The following is a 20,168-nucleotide window of genomic DNA, read 5'->3' on the forward strand; positions in this document are numbered from 1 at the left end:
CATTTCTTGCAAAGCAGGCACCCAGTGATTATTGAATAAAGTTTAGCCATTTCTCTCCCGCTCTGTGCTCCTTTCTTTGGTGAAAATTCCAAAACTACATTTAAGAAGATTAAATTCTTTTGGAAAAATATAATTCTGGGAGTTGAAGTCCACATATCTTCAAGTTCCCAAAGCTGAGAAATACTGAATGGACCTAGAGAAGGGCCCCATTAGGTACACATAGGAGAGGGTGTTCTTCCAGATCGCCAGGTCCTAGATCACTGAGAGCTTTATAATACCAGCACTTTAAATTAGGTCCAGATATAAACCAGCAGCATATGGTTTGTATTGGCCAGTCCAGTCTGATATAAGTGAGTTCCTCCGGGTTTAGAACAAGTTACAGATACTGGTGATGATTTTTCCTTCTGTGAATTAGGCTGGCTAACTAGCTTTCCTCGGAGTTGAAAAGTTTTGAATTTTGATCTTATGGCAGGGGTATATGTGAGCTTATATAGCTTTAGATTTTGTAATAGCTATTGGCCAGTAATAGGTATATAAATCCTTCAAACATATTCCTCTAGTATGAAGGATACCTATGCTTGAAGAATCCCAATAAAGATAAAACTGGATGTAGTGCCTCCTACTGCTTAATACAAGTAGTCCTCAACTTATGACCAGGTGATTAACAACTGTTTGAAATTATAAGAGAACAATGCTTTACAGTTCATAAAGCACTTCTAGCCATTGTAAGATGTTTGGCCACCGTACTAATGGTCATGTATTTTGGGTTCTTGGCAATTGGCTAGCGTTTATGACTTATTCAAAAATAGACTTGATATTTCTTTTATTTGATTTTTAATTTAGTATTCTATTAAAAATGTGTGTTTGTATTCACTCACACACACACAAACACACACACTGTAAGTAATACAATATACATACCATTTATTTCTTGCTATCATTAAACATGTTTTAATTAGTTTTATTCTAAACTGCAAACCCTAACAGTTTGATTTTATAGTATTTTTTGTTTTTTTATAAAATGTACAAGTTGTAATACAGAAGAAACTTTTCTACAGAAAAATCTCCGAAATGGAATCTGTAAGTTCAACAGCACAAGTAAATTTGAACTATCAGTATAATGAATTAAAAAACATTTTAATTCCCAATATTTAATTAGTTGATTAGCAGTACAATCCTGCATCTAATGTATAATGGTTATCCTAATAGTAATAGAGGCATATAAGCACAGGTATGAGAATACACCAAAATTCCTTTTCTATATCAAAATATCTTCACTTTGTCACATCCCTGATTGTTTCATAAAGATAACTAACATACTGCTGTCCTCTCTATAGATTCCTTTTTCTGAGAAATTGAAATATAAAACAGTGTACAATTTAATTAACAAAGGTTACTACTCTGAAGCCATTATAAATGTCTTATTTCATGACCACGCTAATGGAATTTGAGATTGAAACAGAGTATTTTTTCCCTCTTCAGAGCAAATTTTACTGATTCTACCCACACTAGCCTTATCAGTGCTTAAGGTTTATTTACAGTTTGTACCGTCTCTCTGTGAAGTTATTTTCCAACAAGCAGTCTAAAGAACAGATACTCACATAACAATTAACGATAATTTACACCTGCAAGCTAATAAAATAAAGTTGCTTTAGTAAGGGAACATTTTCTTTTCAATACCTAATTCATAGTTGAAATAGAAGATTTGTTACAGCTTTAAACATTGTCTGTGGAATCCTTGGTGCCATTCGATTGTTTGTCTTTATCTGACTAGGTAACATCAGCAATGGTAGTGAGTGTGAATTTTGTTCTGTTTATATATAGTAGCTTTGCCACTGGTTTGTTGGTGTTAATCCCTGCTTATCTGGATATCAGCTACTAGAAGGATATTTTCTGATCTTTTTGTTTCCTTAGCTTTTTTATTATCTTTTTTGAATGGTGTAAAAATGTGATTTATCTGTGATAGCTGATTTGTCTGACTTCCAAGCTGACAGCAATTTTCTAGTGTTTTTGAATTTAGGTTTGTCTAGGATACCCGACTTCCAAGTTGCAACTATAGCTGAGTCTATCCATGTATTGTGAGATTAAGAAGTTTCATTATGTCTTTTGATTGCTAGGTTGGTAAAATCTGCTCTGTTTGTCATAAGATCATAAAATCTGCTCTGTTTGTCTCTCCTATGTAATGGTTGTTATGGTCCTTACAGTATACGTTGTAGACTCCCATTTTTTTGTTCTTGGGCTACTGGATCTTTTTATTTACTTAAGATGTTTTGGAGGTCTTTAGTTGGTTAACATGCTGTGATGATGCTATGTGGTTGTTATAGAGCAACGTTTCTCAACCTTGGCAGCTTGACTGTGTGTGGTCTCCAATTCCCTTAATTCCCTAGCCAGCATGGCTAGCTGGAGAAATCTGGGAATTGAAGTCCACACATCTTCAAGTTACCAAAGCTGAGAAACACTGTTATAGAGTAATAGGTTTTTCTGAGATGTTTTTGATGTGTGGTAGTTATTTTCATAGCTTGCATGTTCCTTTTTCTGATGTTTTGGTTGCTGCAGTGCTTGTACTCTTCTGAACAATGTTTTTATACAGCAACTAGCGTGGGAGGTTAGGTTATTATTTTAGTAATGGAGCACTTGGTTAGTATGGACTGGTTTTTGATAGACTTGTATTTCTAATTTGTTATTATTTCCTCTGCTGATAAGGATATCCAGGAACTACAAAGGATAAAACCACACTTCCACCAACACTGGCAGGATATATATGACACTGTATATAAACAGTGAGCAAAGTCCACACTTAATAGTGCTAATGATGTTACCTATTTAGGTAATGAAACATCTACAAAGAACCAAAGACAAGAGGACCAAGGACTCCACAATTCAACCCTGAGCTACATATATTCTCTTTTACTGAAAACATTGTCTCCTTATTTTATAACCATAGCAAGAGACATTTGCTAGCAACAATTGAAATTTATTTTATCAATCAAAAGTTTTGACTTCACAGTATTTCCTAAAATAGCACTTTACAATTTTGGGAATCTTTGCACTGAGAAAAATCATATACAAGTTAAAAAAAGCTGCTGAACTTAGTAACGTTAATTACAATTATTGCATTATGTTAACCAAGTTAGTTTGCATACCGATGTAATACACATTTCAAGTGATAACTAAAAAAGAAATCATTTTAAATAATCTATCTTTACTTTTCCACATTTATATATATAAACTATCTGCTTTATATGAGTCTGTAAACAATGAGGCATTCAATGCGTTTATCATGGCAAAAAAAGAAAAGAAACTGTTCTTTATTTTATTTTGTTTAATCCTCTTCCCATTAAACATGCAAACACTGTCATGACCATTTTTGGCTTCACTTCTACCAGGTCATCTGGTAAGGCATATATACAAGCACCAATCTTCCGAGCAATAGAAATAGCATACCTTGGAAAGAAAAAGGGGAAAAAATATTCGTTTAGCATTATTTGCATTGGAAGTATACCCAATGATGATTCCTTAGTCACTTTTGTCTTGGCTAATGGGACAATAATTTTTCTTCACTCTTTTCTCCAGTCATAATCTCTTGCAATCTATATGCTATATCCCATTCCAGATATTTCCCCAGGACTAACTCTCAGGACTAACTTTTCAAAAGAGCTATGAACAATATAGTTGTATTTTAAAAAAAATATGATTTATAACAAATGTTGACTTCAGTGCATTCTTTCCACCAAACTACAAATAATTTACAGTCATAAATATGCATTAATATTTTAAACTATTTTTGTCTATTTTCTTTTCAACAGTTATGCAGTATCTAAAACACTGTGTAAAATATTATTAAATATAAATTTCCCAAAATGTTGCAGTTTAAAATGCAATAGAGAAATAAAAAACAGGATATGCTGTAAAAATATGTATTCCTGTAGAAGTTTACTAGAAAGTCTAGAAAGGGTATCAATATTTTGCATTGAATTTCAGCTGGTCCTTTTTGTCTGACTTGGTTGTAACAGAGATTTTAACTGTTTTAATAAGATTTAAAAAAAAATTTTATTATTTAATTATCTTGAGTGCTATTGGCAAAATATGGGATATAAACCATAGAGTTAAATAATGTACACGCTTCAAAATGATTTTTAAAAAGTGTTTCAGTCCTCTTGTGAAGACTGTTAAAGTATGCATATTTATTTTTCAGGTTTCCACATAAATCTGCAAAAATATGTTATTGCTTTAGTGGACTGAGATTAGTGTAGAACATCTTTAATGGGACTCATTACAGATAGATTAGAACATCTTTAATGTGACTCATTACAATTCCAATCCTAACATGGATGTGATTAATTCTGAAAACCATGGATATGATTAATTATAATCTACCCATTAAATATTATTTGATTTATGTCAAAGTCTAAAGTCATGCTGCATGTACTGGTATTCCATTGAGTGGGACTCTATTCTTTGCAGAAGTAAAGAATGTTGCATCGTGTCTAATGCAAATCTTTTTCCAGCCAGGACTATTCATTGATGAAGTAGGATGTTATATGTTTCCCAGCTTTAATACTCTTTGTTAGATGCATGAAATATTCCCAGCTTTGGATTTAATTTCTTTGTGGACTTTAACCAGTTCTCTGTTGTACTTTAGTTTGACATGGCTATTTTTTGACTGGGACATATTGTATTGTTGTCATGTTTTTAACTTTTATTATTAATATATTTTGTTAATACGTTTTAACATATATTAATATATTGTAAGCAGCCTAGATCCTTTTAGAGTGGGCAAGCATAATAAATTTAATTACTATCACTTCTATAACTTCAATAATCGTAACAGTTGAAAGATTTAGAATGATTTGTATAGTTCTCCCATTTGAAACTGAACAGAGAGAGCTTTAGCCAATACTAATATAACTAACTAACTAACTAACATTATACTTTAAAATGCCATACTTCTATAAACTATGGCACTTTAAAGGGTTGTTCGTTGTTTTCATTTCACAGGATAGTCTTCTGAAATATGCTGCAAGGACTTACTTAGCATTATTTAGCTTGTCTGCTGGTGTTAGATCTTCTCTCTTGACCATTTCTGAGCGGACTGCTTTTGGTGCAATAGCATCTATTAAATCTAATATTGGCAAACTAGTGCTTATAGATTGGTCCTGAAACAAAATACATTAAAGTATTGTTAGTTATAAATAATGATTTTCAGTCATCATAGCTTGTCATCTTTAATTTGGTTTGTCATATCCTTTTCCCTTTTATCCAGTTACTGTCCATGATACATCAAACAAAAGGTCCTCATCATGTTTCATTGGACCTCAAAGATTTTGTTTCCTGAACACTTTTGAGTGTATCTTATAGATTTTTGGCTCCTAATCACAAAAATAACTTGTAATTAACCTACCATGTACCACTTTATAGAAACCTTTTTTTACACAATGGCAATGTACACCCTTCAGTTTCTATTGGCTATGCTGCATACATGAAACATATAAAAACATGAAAGTGTTGTTGAAGCCAGTATTCCACAAATATCTCTGGAGATCTAAAAGTAGTGGTTTTGCTGCTCGGAATGCAATTTGGTTAAACCAAGTATATCAATGGTATAGGATCTCCTGTTGGAACCGGAGACCTCTAAGATCCCTTCCAACCTTAGAATAACATATGTTCTATGTTCTATGTACTGTTGTTACATACGCAAATAGGACAACTGTGCAAGATATTAGTATTGCGTTAAAAAGAAGTGGCTACTCCATTACTATTTCCTTCTACATGCTTATAAATCTATATAGTACTCTGCTTCTTTCTCAAATCTCTTTATGATTTTGAGATGGTCCCTGGGTAATACATCTTGTTCCTGGAATTCAAAGATGTACTTCTGTCTTAAAATAGCAGGTGGTACTGCTACATTCAGCATCCTTTTAACAGCTCAAGCGGATGAGCATTCTTATCCATGACATCAAGTTATCAGCAGGAGGTGCCCTAGAATGATGTAATTAGCTCTGTGCTTTAAGAGTTTCACCATGCTTTTCTTACCTAGGAGATTAAAGCTATGGTTTCAAGATTGGCTCATCCTTTTTAAGTTCCACCATGAACACAGTATTATCTGAAAGCAGCATTTTACTATTCCCTTTGAGCTACTAAATTGATGTTTCTTAATACACTGATTGGATATATAATTTTAGTTCTAATTATAGATCATGTTGGCCTGTTGTAACTCTGCTGTCCCTATTTTTCTTAAGTATATCTCTGGTATTCCATTGTTAAGATAAAAACTGGCAGTTTCAGAAACTGGATTTCTGAAAAACATTTTGGCTAACTGGTCATAAAACTATTTTTACAGTATTTCTGGTGTTGCCGTGATCAGTATGCACTTTAGAATACTGTACTTGTTTAAGGCTGATTGAAGGTGTGGCAAAATTTAATATGTGGATGGAAGTGAAAATTGAACTTGAGAAAACAATATTGTTGAAAATATAGAAAACACAAGGATATGTAAAATTTAGTTGGTAAATAAAGATTTGGGGATATTTTTACAAAGTTGTTGATATAGATCAGTTGTTCTCAAAAAATTATGATGATCAAAATGCTTTTCTCTAAAGAATACTTTTAATAGTTTTATGATGCATAAATTTCCTCTATACTGTATTTGAGTATGATATTGCAACATAGGTACAAATTTTCACTCTTTGCTAGAAAGTTCTTCCTGTTTTTAATCATCATGTATAATCCTCATTCTTTCCACAAATAATTTTTCATCTAGTTCTACAGAAAAATAGATATAATTATGTTTTATGACAAAGATAGTAATATATATGCCGATATCTAATCTGTTTTTATATTTTTAAAATCTAATATTTTAAGCATTTTTATAAAGTGTTGAATTTCTGTTATAAATTCATTCTCACCCAGATTTTCTCTATGTAATTAATATAATATTCCATTTATTTGATAGTCTTTTTATTACCTTGAAGCTAGATATTGAAGTCGTCTTATTTGCTTTTGCAAGAGTTTGATTCACCCATTTAATGATAGTTTCATCATTTACTTTCTCCCCTTCTCCAAGGTCTGATAGTACATTCAAAGTATATCTGCAATAGACAATATATGTAACTGGTAAGGAACACTGAAGTTATCCTGAATTTACCAGTATTGTTTTAGATATTCAACAAAATCTACATGAGGTGTGAATAGAATAGAACGAATTTATTGTCACTTTGAATGTATACTAATTGGCATACATTAAAATGAAATCTTGTTGCATACAGCTGTCAAAGGGTCACTACCTCCAATATACACTACATAACCATGACAGAATGAATGAGTGAATGAATGAATGAATACAGAATTATGCATGTACCCACATATATGACACAGAAAAATAACAGAGTCTAGTCTGGATGTATACATGTACATGGCGAGAAAAAACAATGGGGAAACAAAGAAAAAACCTAATTGATAACGGAGCTGAAGCCAGACAGATGAGTGCTAGTTAGACTGATGACAACATGACCACCAGAATTGTGCTGTCAAAAGACCTTGCTAGTAAAGTTAAAAGTACTTAGTTGTAGCCACTGACCACCTGCTAGTTAAGATCTTTGAAGGCTGAATGAACTAACAGGAAGGATAGGCCACGACCAGACTTTGGTTTGCTACCTGGAAAGAAGAACGTTCAAGGAAGAGCTGGAATGGGTTTGACACAGACAGCCAGAGTCAGAATTATAGTGAGAAGTGTGAGAAAGACTGAAATAAAATATTGTGTTGGGAACTGAGTGGAAGGATTGCAGGAGCAATGGTGTTGAGACCTGAAAAGGTAAAAAATGATTGAATGCATACTTAGTAGCAGGCAGGGATCAAAATTATGAGGCACCTTGGAGTGACAAATTGGGTAAATGTCATTTAACTAGCATGTTAAATGACGAAAGGTATTCCTCGATTTATGACCATTTGTTTAACATCCACTCAGTTACAACAGTGCTTTAAAAAGTGACTTACAACTGGTCCTTGCACTTATAACTCTTGCAGCATCCCCATGGACTTGTGGGAGATGCTAGCGTGCAGATGCAAATTCAAAGTTGCTTGGAATGATGGAGGATTCCCATACTGATGGGCAGAAGGAAATATGGAGAAAGATGGAAATCAAAGTCTTGTAGCGTAAGTGGGACTGGAAATTCACTGTTGCCCTATGATGCACCATTTTGCCCAATTGAAGGTTACAAACAATGGAACCAACATGAAAGTTTTAGCAGTATATAGATATATGTATGGCATTCTAGGTTGCAACAGTTTTACAGATTTATAAATCCTTTATAACATAGCAGATATGCATAGCAATGCACCGCAGATTTACTGTACATTTTGAAAAAGGCATATCATAAAGGATAAAAAAGTGAAAAAAAGTCTAGAGTTATCTGGATTTTAAACTGCTGATTGAATAAGTTAAGAACTCCTATGAAAAAAGATTGAACCATTTTTGTCTAATGGTTAAGGGCTTAGGATAGAAATCAGGAGATTGTGAGTTCTAGTCCTACTTTAGGCATGAAAGCCTTCTGGGGGACTTTGGGCCAATCATGCTTTCTCAGCCTAATCTACCTCATAGATTTTTTTTTTTTTTTTTTGGTGGAGAAAAATAAGAGGAGGAAGGAGTATAGCTATGTTCACCACTTTGAGTTTATAAATATAATTTATAAATATAATAAAGGCCAGATATAAATACAACCTACTTAATTTTTAAAGCCATTGGATTTTGTGAGATGTAAGAAAGCCTCACCTTCTCATTAATTGCCAGACTAGTGCCAAGGTCAAAGTTGGGTTGCCTTCGTTGAGATCTTTTCCACCAATTCCAACCAATGAAAATCTGGCATTTGTCTTTCCCAGTTCTACTGCATAGTTACAATTTTCAATCTAAAATAATTTGATTATAGATACAAATCACAGTTATTATCCAGTGTTTTAAAAAGCAGATATTTTGACCTGAAACTTTTGGAAGGAAAAAAATACCATATAGAATGCACACTTTTACTTTCTTTAATGTATCCAGTTAGAAAAAGTTTTGAGCAAGGTATATTTGGATTTGTCAAATATATTATATGAAGGCCCATAGGGAGACATTAGTATTTAGTTTCTAATTAATTCTTTAGATTAAATTGCTATATTTTGTTATACAATTCTGAGCTCACATTTGCTATGTCTCAAAAATCCAAATGATTTAAATTTACATTAAAATAGAGGCATGTTTCTGCTGCAAAATGCATAAAGATTATTTCCTTCCCAGAAGTATTCTATTAAAAATAATAAATTTGACATGTGATGTTATTAAGTAAGATGTTCAAAACTGGCTATAAATATGCATGATTGGCAACTGCTCTTTAACTTTCCAATAAGATTTTTAAATGATTATAAAATAATGGAAAAGTTGCCAAAGCTCTGGTTTGCCTGTAGATTTTTTAACAATATATATTTGCACTATGATATGCTAATGCAGTAAAGAAAATCATAGCACTGTATATGAACAATATATAAAATACTTTGTTATTGATCAAAGAGTGATTTAAGTTTCTGCTCTTTTTACATCTTATTTATGGCTATGTAGATTATATCCTGAGATCTCTCATCAGCCAGCCACCTGATGGTGTATCACTAAATATGTCTCTACTATACACTGCTTTTGCTGATATTCATGTTATTAGCGGTGGTGGTAGTCTATTGTTTGTACAGTATGTCAATGCTTCAACGTTAGCCAAATAGTAACATGGAAGTTACTTCAGTGCTTAGTTCAAAATTCTGTTACAAATTTCTACTTGGCTTTGTGAATCACAAATAGAACCATAAAAATTCTCAGTGGAGATATTTACATATATGCTACTATCTGTACCCTGTTTGCTTGTAACTGATATAGATGAATAGAAATTAGTGGTGATAATGAAGACACCAGAGTTCCTAACACAGAAATATTTACAAACCTTTTTCATGTTACCCCCAAGTGCAGGATATGGTGGTTTGTTGACATGACTCCATTCTACAGGTACACGGATCATTTCATAGAGTTGAAAGATTACTAAACCATCACCAAGGTCACTGGCAAGGTGAGGGAGAAAAAAAGTTTTTTCTAATTAAAAGCAAAATAATTATCTTTTAATTAATCAGAAAACAGATATTTTCACTGCTTCTACATTTTCTAAATTTCTCATTTAAATTATTTATTAAAATCATTCACAACTCAGAAGACTATTTTAAAGTATTATGATTGATTGAGGTCAGCCAGATGGTTATACTGGATTTGGCATTTTTATCCACCTATCAAGTCCTTCCAAGGCACATGAGATAGATAGATGTGGATGTTTGATGATATTAGCGGTATTGCATAATGTAAACTGTTCCAAGTAAAACTGCCTTTTGCAATTGACTGACAATGAATTTGTCAAAGATGATGGTGTTAAAGTGGTGCTCCAATTGTTTTGAGTTGCATTTAAGGTGCATATTACTATGCACCTTTGCTTTCTTTTGCCACAGTTGTTCTATTTCTATTTGCAGGTTTTTATATTTTGTTATTTTATCCAGTTCTTTTTCTTCTGTTCTGTTGTCTCCATATATTGCCATGTCCACTATTGATCTTTCTTATCAACAACTAAGTCTGGGATGTTATGTGGCAGGTGTCTGTCGGTTTTAATTCTAAAGTCTCAGAGCACTTTAAATTCTTCAATTTCTATTTCTCTATTTTATGGTTCTACCAGTTCTTGCTTGCAGGCAAATGCTATTACTTGCAGATCTTCCTATTATTATTATTATGTACACAACGTGAACTCAGAGCTACCAGTTCTTTAGCTGGTGTTGGCCTTCATATGAAATGAGTTCTTCCCAAGAACCTAAGATGTGATAATATATTGAGCATAGTATAGGTACAGATCCAAGCAGTGTATACATAGTTAAGAGATGGAAATTTTGTCAATGCACAGATTTTCTAAATGCCATCCAAGATTTTTTGGTATGGCATGCAATGTGCCGATAACCAATTAGGCCACCATGGATGATTTATGCCATAATCTTTCAACTTTGATTTTCAGATCTTGATACTTTGTATAATCTGGTATGTTAATTCATCAGTTTGTATTCAACAATTCCACAATATACTGTAACGATAACACATATTGTAATATATTGTTATTTATCACATTTATATAGCACCCCATCTCACACAGAGAGACTTTGGGTGACGTACTATGAAACAAACAAATAAACCTTATTTTAAAACCACTTAACCACTTAAATAATTAAGCATAAAGAAGAACAAGATTTCAAGAAGGTTAAATTCAGAATGTTATACATGTGTGGGCTCCCTACTACCAGGAGATTGCTTGTCAGCCTCCCAGTACTTCCAGTACGTCTGAGATTGACTGTACTCCCAGTACTGTCTGAGAGAGTGGCCCAGACAGGAAACACAATATGAGTTAATTCTACTTTATTGTAGGGCTATATTAACAGATTCTTGCTAGACTAAAATATAAATCTTTCCATGGGATCTTTTCACTTAATAAGTTGGGTGGATCCTTACTAAATTTCGCTTCCACCCTCTTTTATTTGATTGTTCCCTAGGCTGCATCTGTTCTCCTCATTTCCAATGTCATTGCCTCATACAATTATGTGCCCAGCCCTGATGAAAAAATACATTTGGCACCTTCCTAGATCCTATTGGATGGAAACTCTTAGCCGATGGCATGCACAACATGTATCTCCTGTCAGATCTTAAGTGTGATGACTCCCCTGGACACTTCCCCAAATACCTCTCCAGATGTCAGTTTGGAGGAGGATGAACCAGTTACAGGCACATTTGGAGGGGAGTTGGTCAAGCAGCCATTGGGAGTTGGCTGAACCACAGCTGCAGCAGAATAGCCCTGAGGCTTCAGATAGGGAAAGCACACAGCTGCAGCCAGTTTGATGAGGAAGAAAGAACTGCCTTCTGCACCTGATCCGAGAACACATAGGGCAGAAAAAAGGCAGGAGCAATAAAGGTCAGCCCAATTACTTGGGCAGCCTTGCCCTTCTTGATGGGCTGCACCAGAAGCTGGAAATTTAGCACAGCAGACAAATGGAGGTGATGCTGGGAACAAGGTGTTAATTTCCAATGTGCATCCTGGCCGTATATCTTGCCTTGCTTTGGATTGACACCTGCTTTGACTTGGATTGTGCCTTGTAAACCCTCTTGTATTGTGAGTTAATTTTGCTTGGTGGGTTTATCTTGTTTCAGAAACTTTCAAGTGCCTTGTGGACTCATTGGCCATTGCTCTGTGGACTAGAAACGGTCTGCTTTTGGCTGATTTAATTGGGACAGTTCTGGGTTTTTTGTGAAGGGAATTGTTGGGGAATATTAATAAAATCACTAAACCACTGTTATGTATGAGTGAGCGGGACAGCACATAATGGGATAAACAAATGTAATTGGGGAGAGGCAGTACCTCAAATAATCCTTCCCAATGCCACATAGGGCTTTAAAGATCAAAAACAGGATCTTGAATTGCATCTGAAAGTGAACTACCGTATTTTCCGGTGTATAAGATGACTTTTTAACACATGAAAATCTTCTCAAAAGTCGGGGGTCGTTTTATACGCCGGGTGTTGTTCTCCTGTAACCAGGCAGACCAGCCCGAAAGGCTCTGACGAGCCTTAAATGGCTCTGGCGATCCAAGCTCTGACGATCTACTAATCAGGCAACTTAGCAGGGATTGCAAAAGCCATGGAGAAGGAAAAAACTTTTCTCCTTTCACATGGCTCTGGCGATCCAAGCTCTGACGATCTGCTAATCAGGCAACTCAGCTGGAATCGCCAGAGCCATGGAGAAGGAAAAAACTTTTCTCCTTTCACATGGCTCTGGCGATCCAAGCTCTGACGATCTGCTAATCAGGCAACTCAGCTGGGATCGCCAGAGCCATGGAGAAGGAAAAAACTTTTCTCCTTTCACATGGCTCTGGCGATCCAAGCTCTGATGATCTGCTAATCAGGCAACTCAGCTGGGATCGCCAGAGCCATGGAGAAGGAAAAAACTTTTCCCCCTCCAGCTTGCTTACCTTAGCTGCTAGTCGCAACGCTTGCCTTGCTTCGCTTGCCTGAATCCATTCCATCAGCAAGCAACTCCCTGCCTGCAATCAAGCAGGCAGGGAGTTGTGGACTTCAACTCCCAGAATTCCTCAGCCAGCAAAACAAAGCTGGCTGAGGAATTCTGGGAGTTGAAGTCTACAAGTCTTAAAGTTGCCAAGGTTGGAGACCCCGTTCTATTGGGTAAGTTCTATCCCCTGTTTTTGGGATCTTTAAAAAAAAAAAAGTTAATTGGGGGTTTTTTTAGTTGTTCTTTTTTAGACCTAGCCATTTAAAGTTTAGGAAGTTTTAAATTTAGCTTTCATATAAAAATAAAAATAAAATAAAATAAAATAAAATTTGTGCAGCTTTCTAAGATTTAGTGTGTTTTTGTAGTGTTTCACTCTAACTACACAAACACACAAAATCTCACAAAGCTGTATGTGGAATTTTGTGTGTGTAAAGTGTGAAAGTTGTTTTTTGGGGCTTTTTGTGGCTGTGTGAGGTTCCTGCTTGTTGCAGGGGCCATTTTGGGTCTAGCACAGCTGCTTTTACATTGTGGGTGAGCCAGTTGTGTTGTGTGTGTGTAAAGTGTGAAAGTTGTTTTTTGGGGCTTTTTGGGGCTATGTGAGGTTCCTGCTTGTTTCAGGGGCCATTTTGGGTCTAGCACAGCTGCTTTTACATTGTGGGTGATCCAGTTGATGTTTTTTAATTTTTATTTGGTGTGTGTTGGAAGAGGGGTAGTCTTATATGGCGAGTATAGCCCAAACCCTATATTTTAACAGGAAAATTCGGGGGTCGTCTTATACGCCCAGTCGTCTTATATGCCGGAAAATACGGTAATAACCAATGCAGCTCATGGAGAAGATGTGTGGTGTGTGTTCTCCTAAAGGCAGACATAACAAAATAACAGAGTTGGTCTTCTAGTCCAATCCCCTGCTCAAGCAGGAAATCCTATACCATTTTAGACAAAGTTTCCTTTGTCTGAAATGGTAACTTTCTCATGCTGTCACATTTTGCACCAGCTGAAACTTTTGAATACTTTTCAAGGACAGTCTCTTGTACAGCATATTAAAGTAGTTCATTTGGGAGGTAAGCAGAACCTCATGGTCCCAGAACAGGTACAACTGGCACACAACACAAAGTTGTGCAAAGGCCCTCCTAGCATGCATCTACTCCTCAAGCAGAAGCCATGAAAGCAGAAGGAACCCCAGACTGCGCACTGAGTTTGTCTGGACCTGTGCCACCCGAGGTGGTAAAATACCAGATCCTAAACACCCAAAATAATTTAGTTTTATTATTCCCCATTCACTCTCACAGCCTCCAGGCACCAGGGCAAGACATCAACAGCGCTGCTTAATTCGCCAGGGTCAGAGATGTATAATCATATCATGGCAACAAATTATCTCACTCTGCAGTTTCATGTAGATGTTAAAATAGGAATGGGGAGAGTTCTGAATTCTGCAAGGATCATGGGCAGGGCCTTTCACTGCCAATCAATATCAACTAATGCTGGCCCCACAGGAAGGAAGAGAACCAGCCCAATATTGTGCCACTCCCAATCTTTGGAGCTGATCCAGAAATATACTATTATTAATAGTATCAAAAGCCATTGAGAGGGCAAGAAGAATCAGGAAGGATGGACTACTTCCACCTGCTCCCACCAGAGATCATCCAAAAGTACAATTAATGTCATTTCTGTGTCCAGAAACATGCCCAGGCCTGGATCCTGACTGAACTTGCTGTGGATCACTTTCGCCATTAGCTTCCCTAAAACAGGGAGATCTGACACTGGTTGAAGGTTGTCCTGTATAGTGGGATCCAGTGATGGCTTTTTTAGGAAAGGGCAAATCAACATGTCCTTAAGAAGTGAAAAAACCACACCCTTGTCTCAAGGATAAATTCACCCCAACTAAAACTCATTCACATATCACTCCCCCCCCCCCGCAACCTTAGCCAATTATGGGGGTGCATGAATCTCATGAACAAGTGGCTGAGCTCACAGTCATAAGGATCCTTTCTACTTCCTCAGGTCTGAACTGAACAGGTTTGAACTATTGGGTTATCATTGATCAGTGGTGAAATCTTCCCTGGTTTGCCACTGGTTCGCTGCCCGCGCATGCATGGTGCATGCCAAATGCATACTGTGCGCATGCATGGTATGCGCCAAATGCACACTGCATGCCAAATGCGAGCTGCATGTATAAGGAGGCGGCTTGGGAAGGTAAGTAGAACAGCAAGGAGGGGGAACAGCTGTGCCGCGCAATTTAGATTGACTAGAAAATTTAAAATTTGAAATTTGAAATCACGTGGCACAGCTGATCGTTGGAAATACCGGTTCCGAGGAACTGGTAGCTTTTTTTACTACTGGTTTGCCTGAACCGGTGGTTTTTATCACTACCAGTTCGCCTGAACTGGTGCGAACCAGTAGCATTTCACTGCTGTCATTGATACATTTAGGGGGAATGCAATATAATCATAAACTGTATTACTGTATTATTATTTCATTCAGAAAATTGTACTGTATTGAGGCAATACTTATTCAAGAGGTGGATCAGAAAGAACATGCAATGTAGACTCTCAAATTGCTCCAAGAATTGACAGCTGTCTATTAAAAAAATCAACTTTGCACTGCAGCCATCAGTTCAATTCTCCAATAGCTTTTAGGGACATATTCGAATCATCAATATACCTAAAAATAACACTGCCCAAACTGGCAACAGTTTTAAGTTAGATAGAACAACCTTGCCCTTGGATACAGGTAGAAAATAAGCATTAATTCAAATAAGCTTAAATGATTCAGCTCAGGTACACTAGGAAAAAATGTGATTGAAGTTGGCACTACTGCATTATTGCATATAATTTTATGTCAAACCTTGAAACAAAGGAACAATCTAAAACACTTAAGAGCATTGGTATATTTCAGCGTACATTAAGTGAGCAAGGTTTGCTCAGGGTAAAAACTATCCAAGGATTTATTTATCTTTTTACCTGTATAAGTGATTAATATAAGGAGTTACACCCAATGAATTCATCCAGTTTCTAAATGTTCTCTCTTCCTTACTTTCACCTACAACAGAAAGATAATAATTTAATTATACTCTGATTTTTGGTCTGTTTTTAAATCTATTGAATCCCAAAGAGAAGGAATGGTATCACAAAACAGGAGAATGAGAATGTTATCATAGAGTGGAAATATATATAAATGGGTGAAGAATAAACAAATTTAAATTAAATCAAAACCATAAAAAAGATACTTACTGTGCAAAATATTTAGAGCACAGCAATAGCAAAAAAATTCTTTGTGTCCACAACAGTTAGTTCAGTTTGGTGGTTATGTATAAGAATATTCATCAAATTATATGTTTGGGGTCTATATGACTCTAGATCATTTGAATCAAAGCCAATTTCAGCTGCCTAGAATACTAGCCAATAGGATTGGTCAATGGCCCAGTTCAGGAAAAATCTATATTTTCTTTTGTAGCTTTCAGTTAAAATTATTCGACATTTCTTCACAGTACACCAGTTCTCATTAAAATCATGCACAATTATGGCAACATTATTTCATATATATATATGAAATGTTATCCAATTGCTTATTCACTAACCTTATTATATAAATTGAGACCATAATCCCTTTTGGGATTAATTATTAAGATTTGTTTCAAAAGGTATTTCAATCTCTAATTGAAATATATTTTGAATACTTCAGAGTGAATTAACATGCTTCCAAGATAATTGGTTATAGAAAGAAGGGGTGCTACATGATATATTTGGCAAGTTCACAATAAAAATTAAAACTTCATGCTAAATAATGCAGAAAATAACATGCAAGCTGAAAAAATCAATTCTGACTGAAAGAACTGTGAAAGTAAAAAAAATAAAGGTTATATTTAATATGCCACTCTAAAATAAATTTCTTAAACTTCTTTACTACCACCTACCATCACTATAACTCCTTTCATTCTTGTTCAGTGTTTAATAGGTACCTTCTTGAGAATATACACATTTGCTTTCCGTGGAATATCAATAATAGATAACCAACACAAACTGGAACATGGAAATAACATGCCTTGTGGCACTTTTCTTCTGTAATTGCAATGTTGGGTAGCAATAGGTATACATAGAGATCAGAAACGGATATGATCAAACAATTAGGCTGATTATTTTTCACTTTCTCAAAATAGAAAAATGTTGAATGTTTAATTTCAGTTATCAAAATAGGAGTAACTTCAACATACATTTTGCAAGGAAAATAAACCCAGCCATCCTTAAGCATGATTGCTATTCAGGATAAGATATATTTCTCCATTGGGTTATATAGCCATGCAGCTCTCAGTATTGCTGATCAAAACACAATTCATTTTGTTTATCTAATATGATTTGAATATTTTCATAATAAAACTAACATGGAATTATAGGTAGTCCTCAAACTATGACTTGTGTGGCCAGTCATGTTTCCAAGTTAAGACAGCATTGAACCAATGATAGTTCCAACCAGTCCTTGGAGTTTCAACCAACCCCATTGTCACGTGATGTTAAGTTGGGTAATTGCCAACCACATTTACAACTGCTTGCCAAGTATCCTGCAATCATGTCAACACCATTTGCAATCTTTCCTGTTGGCTTCCCCAGAAAGTCAAGTTACTGGGGTATATCACCCACTCGCACATCCTCTCCCAGCCCCACTGCGCTTGTACTGGGCTAGCACCCTCTCAACTTACGGAGCACCACTTGGGCACCCTTGCAGACCTGAACAACACCTCATGTGCACTCCCCTCTTACACCCTCCCAGATCTGTGCCAGGCTTCTTGTGCATGGTGCCTTTCACACATCCCCTCACAACCATGCTCCATCAGTCCTGGCAACCTGTGCTCTGCTGGCCCTGCCACTCCCAGTTGATATTTGCTATTTTTTTCCTTCTGATGCTGAAAAGATAAGTCCAACCTGGCTATTCTTCTCAGCAGCAGCAGAAAGAAGATGGTGAAGATCAGCTGAGGATGGGAAGACTAGTAGAATGCAGGGCAGCAGAGTTAGCAGAGTGCTGGTGGCCAAAAAGTATAGAGATGGGGGGAGATAGAGAGCTTGGGGGAGTTCAAGAGGAGGCAGTCTTACCCATGCTTACTGAGGGTCAGGGCTGGAAGTACCAACCCAGCAATGGTTTGGATTGGGATGGATCCCTGCTTAAGGACTGGGTAGGATTTGTTTAATAATGGCAATGGGTACTAAGAGGATTACTGCTAAACAATACAGTCACGTGATATCACTTTATGAATAAATTGCTTAGTGATGGAAATTCTAATCCAAATTCTGGTTGTTAACTGAGGTCTACCTGTAAAACAATAAGAACAGCACCTAATCTCCAGTTTTATCAAACAAAATAGGATTTATCTGATGGAATGGCACAAATTATATCAGCTTAAATTTCTGCCAAGATAAGGAGTGCAGATATCAGCATAGCTGTGAGGAAAAGCCCTTGTGTCCTTCAAGAATTATCCAGCAACCATTTCAAGCTGTCCTAAGAGGAATATAGAATGCCATATTATTCTGTCCTGTCTTTGAAATGTTTCCATTCCATTTCATTGTGATAACACGACTAGCAACTTCTAATTTTATTACAACTGTTTGTGATAATTACTATATATCTTAAGAACTATGTTTAATTTTTTATGTTTGCCTTGTTTTTTTCTCCATAATTTTCTTTTATAAGCCTGAGGCAGGTAACTGTCTTGTTTTTATGCCACTGGAAGCTGTTGGAAGCCTTTTCTAGCTGATACATGCCTTGAACAAATACTTGAATTTAGGGAAGGAAATTTTCACTTTTGACAACTTTTCATTCACATTTGTGAGGTTTCATATCATGACTCCCAAGAACTCAATTATGTATTCAAGTAAAGTTAATTTGGCATTTTATGTGACTTTAAAATCAATGTCTATTACTAATATTTTTCCACAGCTATAATGGCATATTAAAAGAAAAACACTAATATGTCACAAAAGCAGGACAGTTACAAAGAGGGTAGTCATAACAGTAATAGAATGAAAGGGAAAACAGATTTCAAAATATAATTTTACAAGCCAAAAGTCTCCAACTAAATACAGTACCTACAGTAGGAGGAGTCAAATCTGCATTTTATGAAGAAAGATTGGAAAGTTATTAAATGTAATAATATGAGCACTAGCCTAATTTCAGTATTTGGGCGTGCTTAACTCCTAAAAAACAGTTTAAGATCCAAGATTTTGATGTGATTTGAACTCCTCCCCATCCACAAACCCTATCTCCAGAAACAGGTGTTTCTTACATTCAAAAAGCAGAGGAACTTCAATTATACAGGTAGTCCTTGCCTTACGACCATGATTGAGACCAAAATTTCCATTGCTAAGGAAGAGAATTATTAAGTGAGCTTTGCTCCCATAGTTGTTAAGTGAATCACTGAAGTTAACTTAAGAATGGTTGTTAAGTGAATCTGGCCTCCCCATTGACTTTGCTTGTCAGAAGGTCACATGAGCCCCAAATACTGCAACTATCATAAATACATGTCAGTTGCCAAGTGTTCAAATTTTTATCACGTGATCATGGGGATGCTGCAGTTGTCATAAGTCACTTTTTAGTGCTGTTGTAACTTGAAATGGTCATTAAAAGAATGGTTGCAAGTTGAGGACTACCTGTATTGGGGAAATCTTTTCCATTCTTAATTGCCTTGTGCACTTAAGTTTATAGGTGTGTGTGTGTTCCAATTTTACCCCATAGTTTTGAATGGAAACTAGCATATCTCCCCTCCCCCGTCCCCGTCCCCCAAATCATGTAAAATTATATGGCTTGGAGAAAACACTGTGAACTAAACTTTCAATGAAATAATATTATTATTTAAGTTCGAGAACAACAAGGGACTTGATATTAGAGAAACTTTCCATAGACAAGATGGAGTTGCTATTGATTCAGAAGGTGGACTTTAGGATTTAGGAAAAATGCCTGCTCTGAAAAGTGTACATTTTCCATTAAGGATCAGATTTGCAATCTGGGAGTCCCTTTTGAATCCAGCATTAAATCCTGAACCATTAATAAAATCAAGAGATGCTTTTATCAACTTTGGTTGATAAAT

General features: G+C 35.8%; 1 protein-coding gene across 1 annotated transcript in view; it reads right to left on the minus strand.

Annotated features, from left to right (window-relative positions):
- Positions 1–3,308: 3,308 nt before the first annotated feature.
- Positions 3,309–20,168, minus strand: part of PLS1 (plastin 1) — a 30,658-nt gene continuing 13,798 nt past the window's right edge. The window contains exons 10-15 of the mRNA XM_070944988.1: positions 16,057–16,135; positions 9,960–10,074; positions 8,768–8,901; positions 6,965–7,088; positions 5,032–5,156; positions 3,309–3,444 (exon numbers count right to left, since the gene is read on the minus strand). Coding sequence (XP_070801089.1) covers positions 3,309–3,444; positions 5,032–5,156; positions 6,965–7,088; positions 8,768–8,901; positions 9,960–10,074; positions 16,057–16,135 — 713 coding nt within the window. The remainder of the gene's footprint in view (positions 3,445–5,031; positions 5,157–6,964; positions 7,089–8,767; positions 8,902–9,959; positions 10,075–16,056; positions 16,136–20,168) is intronic.

The sequence above is a fragment of the Pituophis catenifer genome, unplaced genomic scaffold (assembly GCF_029215685.1).
Source record: "Pituophis catenifer annectens isolate HBS135680 unplaced genomic scaffold, rPitCat1.0.hap2 SCAF_6, whole genome shotgun sequence".
Taxonomy (NCBI): Eukaryota; Metazoa; Chordata; class Lepidosauria; order Squamata; family Colubridae; genus Pituophis; species Pituophis catenifer.